The sequence below is a fragment of the Polypterus senegalus genome, chromosome 7, assembly GCF_016835505.1.
Source record: "Polypterus senegalus isolate Bchr_013 chromosome 7, ASM1683550v1, whole genome shotgun sequence".
NCBI lineage: Eukaryota > Metazoa > Chordata > Cladistia > Polypteriformes > Polypteridae > Polypterus > Polypterus senegalus.
Window position 1 is genome coordinate 117,792,063 of NC_053160.1, and position 14,408 is coordinate 117,806,470.

Consider the following 14,408-nt stretch of genomic DNA (forward strand, 5'->3'; position numbering starts at 1 on the left):
GTAAAACATAATCCTAGCTGTCAAACTGAGCTTAGTCAACACATGTCTTGAGCTTACATGTCCCAGGAAGAATGGCTTGCCAACTTACCCATTTTACAAATAATGAAATACCTATTTCTTTCAGTCTTGGTTTCTTTCTCTCTTATGATCCTGGTGTCTTTTGCACCAACTATCTTCTTTATTCTAGATTCAGTAAGCCATTTTCTTTATGGTGGCTTTAAATTCCAGGATAACTTCTGTCTGAGCACCAGAATCAAATCTAAATATGATTTTGGCTTCAATGATTCAGGCGACTTTACTCTCCTTCTCACTCTCTAGGCATTCCCATGGTGTGTGACTATTCCTATATTTGGGAGTGTTTGTTGTCACCTAGTAGGATAGAGATAATGACTGACCTGCTGCCATCCCTCATAGAATTTACCATTAGAAAGTGGTGTGGCCCAAAATTCACCTGTCATGGCACAATGTGTGTATCAATTAGGAGGATTTCTCATTTCTTGAAGATGTTCTGTGGTATCTCTCCGTCTCTTTCTGAGTACAGATCCTCTCTGGGCGTCTGTTAGAACAATTGCTTTCTAATTTCTTAAAGGAATCTCTAACCTTTTTCTCTCAGACTAGTTTCACAAGTGAAATTACTAACAGGAAAACCAGTATACTGTAACTGTAAAGTTTACTGATCCAGTTTGCTATTACCCTACTTATACCAGTACAGTGCTTGTCCTATGCCACATTGGTGCCATCTTTGAGACTGGCAATCTTTTGCAACCTGGATTTATACTGTACAATGTAATGCAAACACACTAGGAGGGTAACTAAAGTTTGGACACATATCTCCCTGTTTAATTGGTAATCAGGGAAATATATTCACCAATTTTGCCACTCTCTTAAGAACATAATTTAGTTCTTGAGTCAATCAAGATAATTGTGATGCATTTGTGGGTTTGTTTTGAATGTTACATCAGGAGTAAGTTCAGTGCTCTGAAGTTGTAGGAGCAAAAAGATGCAGCAGTCAGATTTCAGATCAGAGACTCCACTCTTCTTTGAGGCCCTTAATAAATAAAGTAACTTCCCATACATACTGTAGCTACACTGGAACATTTTGAACATGTAATCAATATAGTGACCACCAGGGACACTTATAAAAGCAAAAGATCTGACTCTTAATCAATTCTTTGAGTCTAGGCATACTGGCTCATTTACGCGAATCAGCCACAACATTAGAAACCACTGACAGGTAGGGTGAATAACATTGATTATCTTGTTATAATGGCACCTGTCAAAGGGTGGGATACTGTATATTAGGCAGAAAGTGAACACTCAGCTCTTTAAGGTGTTGTGTGAGAGGCAGGAAGTATGGGAACGAGTAAAGACCTGAGTGACTATGAAAAGGGCCAAAGTGTGATGACTAGACAACTGAATCAGAGCATCTCCAAAATGGCAGGAGTGTTCCCAATTTATAGTGGTCAGTACCTACCAAAAATGGTGACAGGAAGGATAACTGGTTAACTGGCAACAGGGTCATGGGTGCCCAAGTCTCATTAATGTGTGTGGGGAGCAAAAGCTAGCCCACTTGGTCCGATCCCACAGAAAACTACTGTGGGACCAATTGCTGAAAAAATTAGTGTTGGCCATGAGAAAAATCAGAATGAGTCATCAAATGAAGGCACTGTTTTAAAACTCCAAATAAATTCAGCATGTCTTTATGTGACCTATCTAATCATAGTTTTTCCTTCTGCGATGTCCAGCGAAAGTTTGTGCCCTAATGCAGGTCAAGACAACTCCCATATCATCTTGACAGGTAGCTTTTTTTTTCTTTCCTGTCAGAGGTATAACTGGAAAAAGGCGTCTAAAATATCTTTGTGCACTTTCACAGGCCATACTGGACTCTTTGATTTTCTGGTTTCCCTCCTAGGGTGTGTCCTAGTTCTTGTGCTTCTGGTATCTTCCTGCAATGACATCAGAAGTATCCCTAAGGCATACAGAGTTCTTAACTCCCTTTTTACTGTTGTCCGCTGTACCTCTAGTGTGGTTAGTACAAGCTGTAATTGTAAATATACTGTATGTACATATGACTATCCATTCATCAACCCATTTTCAGACCTTTTTACTGCAACTTTAGAGAAGGACCTATAGCCTATCCCTGCAGTATCAGATGCAGGAAAGTAGAGTGTGTTTTTGTGATAATACTGTATTTGTGTATGTATTATTTCAGACGTAGCAGTCTTGTGATTTAAACTATATATGTAACAAACTAATAACATTGTCTACAAATGCCTGGCTCATTTTGAAGGCCGCTTGTATCTTTGTAGTAATTAAGGTCAATGAATATGTAATTGAAGTTCATTTATCACTAGAAAGAAAGAAAACAGCATTTTCAGAATAATAACTATTTTTAATCTTTACATACCCTAAATGAAAACAATTAGACTCTAACTTTCCAAAAAATAAATTTAATGACAATATGCTTTAAGTTCCTGTTAACGGTTTAAACAATAATCCTCCCTAAGTATGGTCTCCCAATAGGGGCTCATGCGCTTCCTCCATGTCTAATAAAAGGAAGTCCCAGAATAAATTGAGGTGGGCCAGGGTTTTCCACTCACTAATCTGACTGCACATCTATGCTTAAGTCGCATTCAATCTGCTGGGTTTTTTGGATTGATAATGTTGTGTAAAATGAAGTCAATAACTCTGCTTCTGATTCTTTTTTCAGGTGAGTTACTGCTGTATCTTCTTTCTTCATGTTTAATGTGCTCCTTCAAATTGACCTTAAAAAAGAAAAAAAAAAACAAAACAAAACATAGGAAACCATTACTTCATAGGCTTGTACACACCCAAATGCACACACATAATCTGTTTTTTTAAACTGTGATGCTTGAAAATGTTGTCATGTATATAAGAAAAAAATGTTACTGGAAAACTGTTAATTTTTTTAAATATTTGTTTGGCTAAATGAAAAAAAACTGTATTTTTGTTGAAAAGATATTTGTAAAATTAGTAAAAATATCTTTGCTTGTAAACCGGATCCTTGTTAGTAATGCAAATGCTTTTTTTTCTAGGTATGTGTTTCTGAGATAGTTTGAACATTTAATGTATTATTTTTGGTGTACTTTTCATAAAAATTAAAGTAACAAATTATCTGTTTTTAAGTGAAACTTATTCTACAAGATAGAATATAAACACTTGAGTTGGACATTTGTGAATATTGTACAGCATCATTCTTGGTTTTCTCACTAACATCCAAACTAAAATGAAAGCTGCCAGGAAGCTATTCGAGGAAAATATTTAATTAACCCATTTATCTTGGGTGTAGGTGTATTTGTGTTTTTGCCTTGTGAGGGTGTAGTCCTTCCCATTGTTGTCAGGATATGCATTAGTGGCCACAGCTTTGCATGGTAAGAAACTGGGTGTAGAAGATTTTATTAAAGTTGGTGTAGTTTGGAATAATGTTTAGAGAATTACAGTGTTTTTATATCATTAGAGAAAACATTTGGAAAATAAATATTTTGGCATTAAGGCAAAGAAAGTCGATAGCTGAGATAAATAATAACAATTTCAAGCAGTCCAAGAACAAATGTATACATGCAGTAAATGCTTTAAAACTAAAAATCATAAGTTTAATTGTTTGTCATGATTGCTCTAGGTATTAATGTCTTGCTTAAACAATGCTGTAAGAGCCAATCTTAGAAAGTTAGTGTTAATGTTAATGTTAAATTTACATAAGCGTCTGCTTAATTTCAATAGAATATCAGTCTCTCCTAGTTACTTAGATTATGGTATAGTCTTTTACTCCCTGTAAGTTTACATGAAGTAGAACTTTCTTAGCTATATCTGTAAAACGGAGTGTTAATTAAGTCAGTTAGGAAATAGTCTCACTGCTACCTTGGACTGTTAGATAAGCTTGCAATCGGATATTGGCATACAGTTTTCTAACAATTCTACATGTAATATTACTGTATGACCAGACAGAGAGAAATGAAACAAGATAAATTAGGCCTTAAACAGAACTTAATTTAAACACAAACTTTTCTTCTCTTTGTAATATCAATTTTTCTCTATTTTTTATGAACTGTTTTGCTTATCATTTTTACTAAAACCTTTAAAAAGAAAACATTTCAGCCAGTCAGCTATCTTCCAACCCACTATATTCTAACACAGGGTCAATGGCAATCCCAGCCAGCACAGGCTGCAAAGCAGGAACAAATCCCCGGGCAGGGTGCCAGCCCACCATAGGGCACACACACCCATTAGGGACAATTTAGGATCGCCAATGCACCTAACCAGAGCACCCAGAGAACATGCAAACTCCACACAGGGTGGACCCGGGAAGCAAACCCAGGTCTCCTTACTGCGAGGCAGCAGTGCTACCACTGCACCACCATGCCACCTATGAAGACATTTGGATTGTGGAATTATTTGAAAAAGCATCATACTATTGCCTGTACTGTCCTATGAAGCAAACTAAATACTACAGAACTTTGGTAATTTTGAACAAACACAGCTACAAGTAAATGTCTGATAAAAACAACTAAAGAACCCGGACATCCCTCATATTACCAGTTATAAACTTGAAAGTAAGACTGTTTAAATATTTGCTTGTATTTAGGGTCACAGTTATTGGATATCTCCTAAAGGACCAAATTTTGAGTATTAATGTCTGTTAATTTAGAAAATTAATTAAATTACAAGGTGTCCAACAGATTTATCAAGCTCTGCAAGATATATTTTATCAAATTATATGAACTGTATTCATGAAGGGCAGCACGGTGGCGCTGCTGCCTTGCACTTAGGAGACCCAGGTTTGCTTCCTGGGTCCTCCCTGCGTGGAGTTTGCATGTTGTCTGCGTGGGTTTCCTCCAGGCACTCTGGTTTCCTCCTACAGTCCAAAAACATGCAGGTTAGGTGGATTTGCAAATCAAAATTGGCCTGGGTGTGTTTGTGTGTGTCCTGTGGTGGGTTGGCACCCTGCCCGGGATTTGTTCCTGCCTTGTGCCCTGTGTTGGCTGGGATTGGCTCCAGCAGACAACCGTGACCCTTTGTTCAGATTCAGTGGGTTAGAAAATGGATGGATATATTCATGGGGGTGTCGAGTAGATGCTCCTAAATGACAAGAGACCAGCAAATGGAAAAAAAGGCAAAGTGGGTTCAACACATAAGATTATGCTGTGATTCAAATGTTTGAAATGAAAGTGATTTGAAAATGACAGCAAAAATTCTGACTCCGACTCTGACTGGCTTTTCAACACTAGGGTATTTCAAAAAGAGAAAACTACAAGACAATAGGAATGTGGAGCACAGGCATATTTAAAATGTAAAATACATAGATTAAATATTTGAATATCAATATCAAAATCTGTTATTATATTTGAAAGTTAGTGAAATGTGAAAAAGAACACTTGAATTACTTAGGTTTAAACAGAGCAACTGCAGTATATTAGTACTTCCAAAGACGGGGTACAGTACAGTGAATTTTGTCCATCATAGTGAAAAGTGCCTCATGGCAAAGGCCCTAATCCTTACTGATACACATAAAGTAATGAGTGGGTCCTGATAAAAAGTAGAGCCACTATATGATGAACACAGAAGTGTGGGAATAGAACATTAGCTTAGTTAGGTGAGGAGCTACCTGGCAATTAAAAAAGTTTTGAGTGGTCAAATGATGATAAAACCCTCCTCACAATAAATTATAACCTCAAGACATACACTTCATCATCAAAACATGTGGAAGGTATTCCCATATTTGACAAGGCATATAATATTATAAAAAGAAGAAATTCTCTATGATTAATGCCCACTGTTTTCAGCTACAGTGGAAAGTGAGTCCTAATGCTTTGTGATAATAAGTTAACACACCCTAAATTTAAAGTCTATCTGCTTTGCTGGAAATTTAAATAAACGGCAATGGAAAAGCTTTCTTCTGCCATTTTAGCTAAAATGAGGCTATTGTTTCAGTGTAACCGAGACCACAGTGCTAATTCTGGACAGGAAGATTAGCATAAGCAATGAAAAGAGGCCAAGAGTAAAACCAAAGTATAAACAATTAAAACTTATTTTTAATGAATACAGGATCAGGAAGACAAGGCACACAGCATATGGGGAAAAGAATCCAAGTAAACATTTGTACAATAATGGCAGTAGGCCTAATATTCATGACCTTCTTAACAATGAATGCCTTTAGAGAAACAGATGTCTTCATGAATAACCATTCCAGTTTCTAAAATAAAGAATATAACTAGATATTTGCGTGGAGTTTGCATGTTCTTCCTGTGTCTGCGTGGGTTTCCTCCGGGTGCTCCGGTTTCCTCCCACAGTCCAAAGACATGCAGGTTAGGTGCACTGGTGATAATAGTAATTATGGAGATCATGAGAAAAGTAAGTAAAAATAGAAATAAGGAAATGTCCGTCAGTCAGTCATTATCCAACCCACTATATCCTAACAGGGTCACAGGGGTCTACTGGAGCCAATCCCAAGGAAATGTATATCTTAATTATATGTGTTAGGGGTAATTAGACATTGAAAGAAACTGGATATTTCAATAGAAGTCTTACAGCACCTTAGAAGGGGAAAGTCCAGAGCAGAACAAAAATTAATCAAGACGTTAGATGTTTCTGGACAAAATTTCTCAATAAAAATCCAATAAAATTTAAAAGATATAGAGATCATCTTAAAAATGGAGAGGAATGTGTGGACATTTTCATCGCTGTTAAATATTTGTAAGAATATTATTTTCTTTGTTATATTTTAACTGTATAGCTGGATGGATATTGAAGTTAATAGATAAAGTACAGTACACAGCAGGCTAAAGTATTTTATTAGATATTATTTGCATTTGATCTTTTTTGTGTTTTATACTTTAATAAATGAAGTAATCTCATTTAATATTAATTTGCCCTAGATTCTTACATTTTTCTGGTTTCATATGTTCAGATGGAGGTAGGTGGCCATATTAGGAGTGCCATTGAAGGGTTTAAGCAGGCTTAAAGATTTTAAAGACAGGTCTGTGAGACAATGGCCTACAACAGATAAACCAAACATGCTAAAGCCTCAACACCTAGGACTAAAGATCTGGAACTGTACGGTGACTTAAGGACCCTAAGTCCATCATTGCCACCATATGACTCACCACTTAGCCTGTGAAAGCGAGGAAAGATAACATGGGTATCCATCCAGACCAGGCTCTTAACACGTGCCTCTTCCTTTTAGTGCACTCCTGTTACCTGCAATGCTAGTTCTGAACTGAGATCCTTTTACATAGTTTTACAATAGCCTAATATTGCTCCTATTTTTGTACAACAGTACAAAGTCAATTATTTAAAAAGGTGCCTATCTCATTTTATATTTCACTGTAACAGATACCTTTACTTTGTTTTCATTTTCTTATTTAAAAATCAATACTACCCTTTCCACAGGCCACTGATCAGGCCTATCTCAAGCAGCCTAGACTTAGATTCAAAAGGTAAGCATGAGGCCTGCAGAAACAAAAAAAAAAAAAAAAACTGAGCAAAGGCTTTTAAAGTTCAAAATGTCCATAAATGGCCAGAATTTAAAGGACAAAAAAACTTTATATTTAATATCCCTACAATAAAAAGAGCACAAGAAAAACAAGTCAGGATACAGAAACAAGAAGAAGATTTTGCCTAAAAAGGCAAAACCTAAATGCAAACAAATTCAAGATATTGCAAAAACAGTTATAGTACCTACAAAACAAAAGGGGAGTCTAATCCAGAACATATAAATATGCACAAAATCACAACGAAAAAGAACCAAAGTAATAAAAACACACACTGTCAAAACAGCCGGGTCAACTGCAGCTTTTCCTTAGGTACTGCTAGGGATGGTCCTCCAGCTACAAAAATTTGTTGGCCATGCCCCTTGAGGCTCTACATAAAGAGGACAAGACAAAATGTAAAGAAATTTATGCAGATAGTCCTAACATAATACAAAATTGAAAACTAGATGACAACATATTAAATAAATAAAACACAGAAAGAACAAAATCAACAACATAATCATCAATACAATATACAATATAATATTCAAATGACTGCGGTGGGTTGGCACCCTGCCCAGGATTGGTTCCTGCCTTGTGCCCTGTGTTGGCTGGGATTGGCTCCAGCAGACCCCCGTGACCCTATTCGGATTCAGCGGGTTAGACAATGGTTGGTGGTTGGGTTATTCAAATGAGAGGAAACATGTTAAACAGAAATACACAACTGGGCCAGAGATAAAACCCTGCCTGAAATATAAAGTTACTTTTTTTATTTTCTGGTGCAGGTTAGATTTCATTGCTTTTACACCGTAGAATGCAGGGCTGTGATTCCCTCTATTCCTGTAACCAAAAATGGGTTCTAAAAATTAATTGAATGTAATATTAAACATTTTCTCTGTTATTGGGTTCTAAATAATTTCTTTTGAAAACTGAAGATTAACAAACAGAATAAAATTCTGCAAATGCAAAGTATCCTAAACAGGATCAAGTCTGCTAGAGCATGTGTACAATTAAATAATGTACAATAAAAGAAAAATACAATTTTAGCTACCAATCTAAGAATTATGAATCTCTGTTTCTGTGAGTAAAACATATACACCAGGTTGTCTCTAGAATGGCACTCTGCAAAGAGACCATGGAAAATGATGATGTCCCAATAATATTTAACAAAATTTTGAGTCCTGTTATAGATTGCAATTTCAATAATTAATTAAATTGTAGGAAACAAAAATCAGCAGCAACTCCAGAAACCTCTCAATGCATTTATTTTTACAAAGTTTTACTCCTTAATGTCTTTCGTGAATGTGTTGTCAGTTTTTATTTGTTTTGTTAAAATTGTGTTTTTTTATTTTGATGATTTCACACCAATATTTTATGCTTCGTTTGCATCTTTGTTTTGTCATCATTTTCTGGAGGTCAAGGTAACTCTTCATTCTATGCTAATGCTAATAGGATTACATATCAGATAGCAACTCACTTGGAGTTCAAAATTAATGAGGGGACTAGTGATTCAGAACAAACCAAGATGTTATTAAATGAAGAAAGTTTTAATAATATAAAGGGGGTTTAGCAGAGGAAGGTTTGAGGACATACAGTGAAGAGCCATTCTTTGCATGAAGAAAGAATAGAAAAAGTCACATAAGGTACCAAAAGTACCATATTTCAAGCTTTTAAAAATATATTTCCTTCTCTCTCAATTTAAATAAAATGTTCTACAGAGCTCACTTCAGACTTTGACTAAAATGTTGGGTTCAGTCAAACTATTGCCTTTTTAGTGTAGTGAATATGCACCGGACACTTAACAGCTTACTTACCCGTTTCTAATCAAAATATTTCTCCCACCTAAAGTTTTCTGCTGAACTTCACACTGCATCATTTAAATCAGCAAGTGGGGTGTATTTGTGAGATACAATTCAGTTACAGGAAAAAGAAGTTTGGCGATATTCATAATAACAGTTCAATGTTTAACTTGTTTAAAAAAAAAATCAGCTAAAATCATATATTTCATGCTTCAAATTCAGTCACAAATTACATGATCATATTGAAATGTGCAAAACATAATGCACCTTATCTATTCTTGACATACTAAGTGTATTTATTTACTTTTAGGACCAAATAAAGAAATATAAATATGACACAGATTCGAGCTTGAGTTTCTGAATAGTGCTATGTACAGCTACAGCTTTTCAGAAGGCAAGTACAGTACATTTTCAAAGACTAAGTAAATTGGAAACATCAACACGAAAATAGAAAACACAATGCAACATAAACAACATAGTGTATATCAAATATTTACACACATATCGAAATATCCTTATTTCTAAACATGATCTACTGCATTTGTTTTTGACTTAAGTATTTTTTGTAACAAACTCTTTTAAAGGTGAAAAGTGTCTGATATAATCAGACTTGCTTTTGATCTTTAAATCAGTTTATATAAGGGTGTCTTAATTTTTCATTCCCCACTGTATTTAAACAAATATGCATTTTTAAATTACTAAATTAAAATGTTAACAGTGCAAGTAAGACACCTTAAAAGCAGTAATAATAAGTTAATTTGGCAAGCAGAGGAGAAGAAAACAAAACTCCACTGATCCAGATAAGAAAAATAAACCTTTGGAGGGGTCAAAGCACCGCTGATCCTACCACGATTCCCAGCCCCTTCCTGGACATACTAGAGTGCATGTATGTAAAGCATAGTATTCACATTTAGTGTGGAATCGTGTGAGTCTGTGGGCTCGTTCTTTAATTACAGCTGCCTGATGTCCTTTCTAAGAACATGAGGTGGAACATTAGGTGTGTGTTATAGACACTGTAATGCTGACATTAGTTTTAATTGTAATGGGAAAACTTTAATTGTCATCAAATAAGATGGAATAAATGTATCCACTTATAAAAGGTAAAGGAGCAACAAGTAAAGTGGAGAGCTGGTTTAAACCTGATTTACCTGATACTCTTTTAATGCTGGATGAATGTCATCTTGTTTAGGAAGACAGAGATCCAGTGTGGCATGGAAAAAAGACTTTGGGGGGTGGGGGTCATCTAATTGAATGAGAAATGGTTTAAAAGGGAGCATATTACAGTTAACAATAGTTTGTAATTCAGATATTGAAATTGTGGCTTTCAGAATCCGTTCATATTATTTTCCCAGGGAGATAAATTATATCATCCTTATTGTTTATATTCCTCCCTCCACAAATGGGTACTTAGCAATGGAAATGATTCATTCTGTCACCAACACTTTAATGATGACTTATTCTGACCCTGCTGTTATAATATGTGGTGATAAAGTTCTATTAGCTTGTGACTTAAGGAAATAATTTGCCAAAATAACAAGCGGGACCTGATATATTCAAATGTTAAAGATTCCTTTAGATGTAAACTACTGGCACCTATAGACAAATCTGACCACAACCTGATTCATCTTATTCCCAGCTACAAGCCTATTATTAGAAGGCACCCTGTTACTGTACCACCAGAATAGTGAGGAAGTGGAGCTTGGAGGCTGCAATGGCTCTGAAATACTGCCTTTAAATGACAGACTGGGAAATGATGTGCGAGTATCATGAGAACAATATTGAGGCAACTCAGTCCCTGTATCACCGACTATATTAACTTTTGTGTCAATACAGTAGTACTCGCAAAGACAGTGCATTGATTTCCAAATAACGAACCCGGGATTATTGAGGAGCTAAAAGGACTTCTGATTGAGAAAAAGAGAGTATTCAAATTAGGTGACAAAAAGGCTCTGAAGAACATACAGCTTGTGCTAAAGAAAAAGCTGAGCGAAGGAAACGATGCTTACAAATAAAAAAAAAAAATAATAAAGAACCACACTCAGAATAACATGAATAATGTCCGAAATGGACTAGGTATAATTACTGGACTCTTGCAATCAGGGGCCCATGTGCTAGATGGGGATATGGACAAAGCTAATGTCTTGAACAAATTTTTTAATAGATTTTCCCTCCCGCTGCCACCTTCTTCTATGACAACTCTCCCCACACCATCCCTACAACATCAATAACTCCTACCACATCAACTGGAATGGCCAGTGACATGTCTACCTCTGACCATCAATGTGGACTGTCCATAACTGAAGACCAAGTATTGAGCCACTTGAGGAAGCTACACACAGGAAGAGCTGAAGGACAAGATAGAGTCTGTCCTCAAGTTCTGATGACCTGTGCTGACCAACTTTGTGTGTCCTCTGTCATCTGTTCAGTCTGTCCCTAAGGATTCATAAAGTGCTGCTGCTGTGGAAAGCATCCCGCATTGTTCCTGTTTTAAAGAAGGCAGGCACCTCTTCACCTAATGACTATAGATCAGTGGCAATTACATCGCACATCATGAAGAGTGAATTGGTACTGGACTATATGAGAGGTGGCAGACCTGCAGTTTGCCTATCAGACAAAGATTGGAATGGAGGATACAATTATCTATCTGCTCCACAAGGCTTATTCTCAACTGGACAAAGCTGGACAGCACTGTTGTGTTTTTTTCATAATCCATACAATCCAGTAATCCCTGTTAAGGGGTAAACGCAGAGCTATGCAGGTGGATGAGCTTATGGTTTCTTGGATAACAGACTACCTGTCAGGCAGACCGTAGTTTGTGAGACTGAAGGACTGTGTTTCTGATATGGATGTGAGCAACACTGGAGCATCACAAAGTACAGTTGTGTCTTTTCCCTTCACTCTGTACACCTCAGACTATAAATATATCACCAGGTCATGCCACTTGCAGAAATTCCTTATTGTTTATATTCTCAGATGATTCTGCACTTATGGAGTGTTTTGATAAAGGGGATGAAACAGAGTATAGGAGTCAGGTGGAGAACTTTATTTCTTGGTGCAAAAAGAATTGTCTGCAACGAAATATCAGAAAAACTAATGAATTGGTTATTGACTTTTGCCTCACCAAACAGCCTCTATATCTGGTCACTCTTCAAAGAGTAGATATAGAGGTGGTCCACTCCTACAAGGCTTGGGGTCCACATTAATGACAGCTTGGACTGGTCTAGGAACACAGAGGAACTATATAAGAAAGGGCAGAGCAGGCTCTTTTTCCTTAGGAGACTGTGTTCCATTAATGCGGGAAGTGACATTCTTCACATCTATAACTCTGTGATGTCCAGTGTGAATTTCTATGCAGTGGTGTGCTAAGTTTATAACATCAATTCAGGTGAGGTGCACCAATCTATCTATCTAACATCTTTTTATTCTATCTTTTTATTTATCTTCTTATAAAAATGGCAAGTTTAGAGGGGAACATCGTAGTCATAGTTGACTTTAATTACCCACATTTTAAGCCTTACAAGTAGAAAAAAACAAGAATAGGAGTTTTAGACATGATCAGTGACTGCTTTAACACAGTATACTAAAGCAACAATTAGGGCAGGGTCTGTCTCAATTTGGAATTCAGTAATAATCGGGATAGAATTGAGGGGGTAAAGGTGATCGAACCATTAAGATCTTGTGACCATGATATTATAGATTTCATCGTTTTTTGGTGGAGTACATATACAAAGACAAAAAAAAATTCAATTTAATTTTAGCAGGGCAAACTTTGAGCAAATGCAGCAAACCCTAAGTAGGATAAATTGGAATAAGCTTTTAGGTCATCAAGACAGTTGAGGAGACTTGTGGCAGGTTTTAAAGTGTTTTATATATGCAGGAAACGTTCATCCCAAAATATTGAAGCAGGAAGAAATCAAAGAAAACTCCAAGATGGATAAATATGTAACTAAAAGGGAAGTTACAAAGGGAAAAAAGCTACATAAGACTTAAAGGACTTTAAGACTTATAAGACACAGTGGAGTTTTTAACCAGATTGTTTAATTCAATCTTGAAAAGTGAGAGGATGCCTGAGGAGTGGAGAAGAAGTGTACTGATACCGATGTTAAGAGTAAGGGGGATGTGCAGAGCTATAGTAACTACAGTGGAATAAAATTGATGAACCACAGCATAAAGTTATGGAAAAGAGTAGTGGAAGCTAGGTTAAGAAGGGAGGTGATGATTAGCGAGCAGCAGTATGGTTTCATACTGGGAAAGGGCACCACAGATGCAATGTTTGCTCTGAGGGTGATGATGGAAAAGTACAGAGATGGCCAGAAGGAGTCACATTGTGTCTTTATGGACTTGGAAAAAGCATACGACAGGGTACCTAAACAGGAGTTGTGGTATTTTATGAGGAAGTCTGGAGTGGCAGAGAAGTATGTAAGAATGGTACAGGATATGTACAAGGGAATTTTTGTTCTTTAGATACATTTTTCTTAGCCTTGTTTGTGGTCTGTTCTTGGTTTGGGATGCTGAAGGACATTTTGGGCAGAATGATTCCTTTATGGTTATTGTTTTGAAGAGCTTTATTTTATTTAATGCTTTGTTTTGAAAAATCTGGATGCCATTTTGTTTTTGTCATACCATAGTCATAGTAGAACTTAATGAAAGAAAGAATCTCAATGTGTTTCTTTAGTTACTGTTTTGGCTTTTAACTCCTGCTATGGCCTAAGATTTTGACTTTGAATTACATTCTGAATCCGATGCTAAGTTTATTATTTACCTTTGGTTCCACTGCTTGCTGTTTTTTGTCTATAAATTTGGCTCATTAATTTCCTTGTACTTTTACATCCCTCTCAACCTTAGGCCTAAAATTGCAGTTTCTTATTGTTTATTTTATTGTTTGGGATGAATTCTATTGTGATTTATGTTATTAAATATGTTAAATATGTACTGTTTTATCCTATATTGAGTATTTCCTTGTTTATTTATTTTTTCTTTATTATCTTGTTATTTTAATTGTGCTGTTTCTAGTAGCTATTTTCCTTGCTTTTTATATATTCAGCCTAAGGAGGTTGTGCTTCATAAAAGTGCAGCTGGGGGATCACCCCTAATTCTATTTAAGAGCCTTTAAATTGTAATC

General features: G+C 36.1%; 1 protein-coding gene across 2 annotated transcripts in view; it reads left to right on the forward strand.

Moving 5' to 3' along the window:
* The first annotated feature begins 2,593 nt into the window (after positions 1 to 2,593).
* Positions 2,594 to 14,408, forward strand: part of LOC120532801 (cell wall integrity and stress response component 2-like) — a 97,780-nt gene continuing 85,965 nt past the window's right edge. For both annotated transcript variants that reach the window (XM_039759184.1, XM_039759185.1), the window contains exon 1: positions 2,594 to 2,710. In XM_039759184.1, coding sequence (XP_039615118.1) covers positions 2,662 to 2,710 — 49 coding nt within the window. In that variant the 5' untranslated portion in view covers positions 2,594 to 2,661. The remainder of the gene's footprint in view (positions 2,711 to 14,408) is intronic.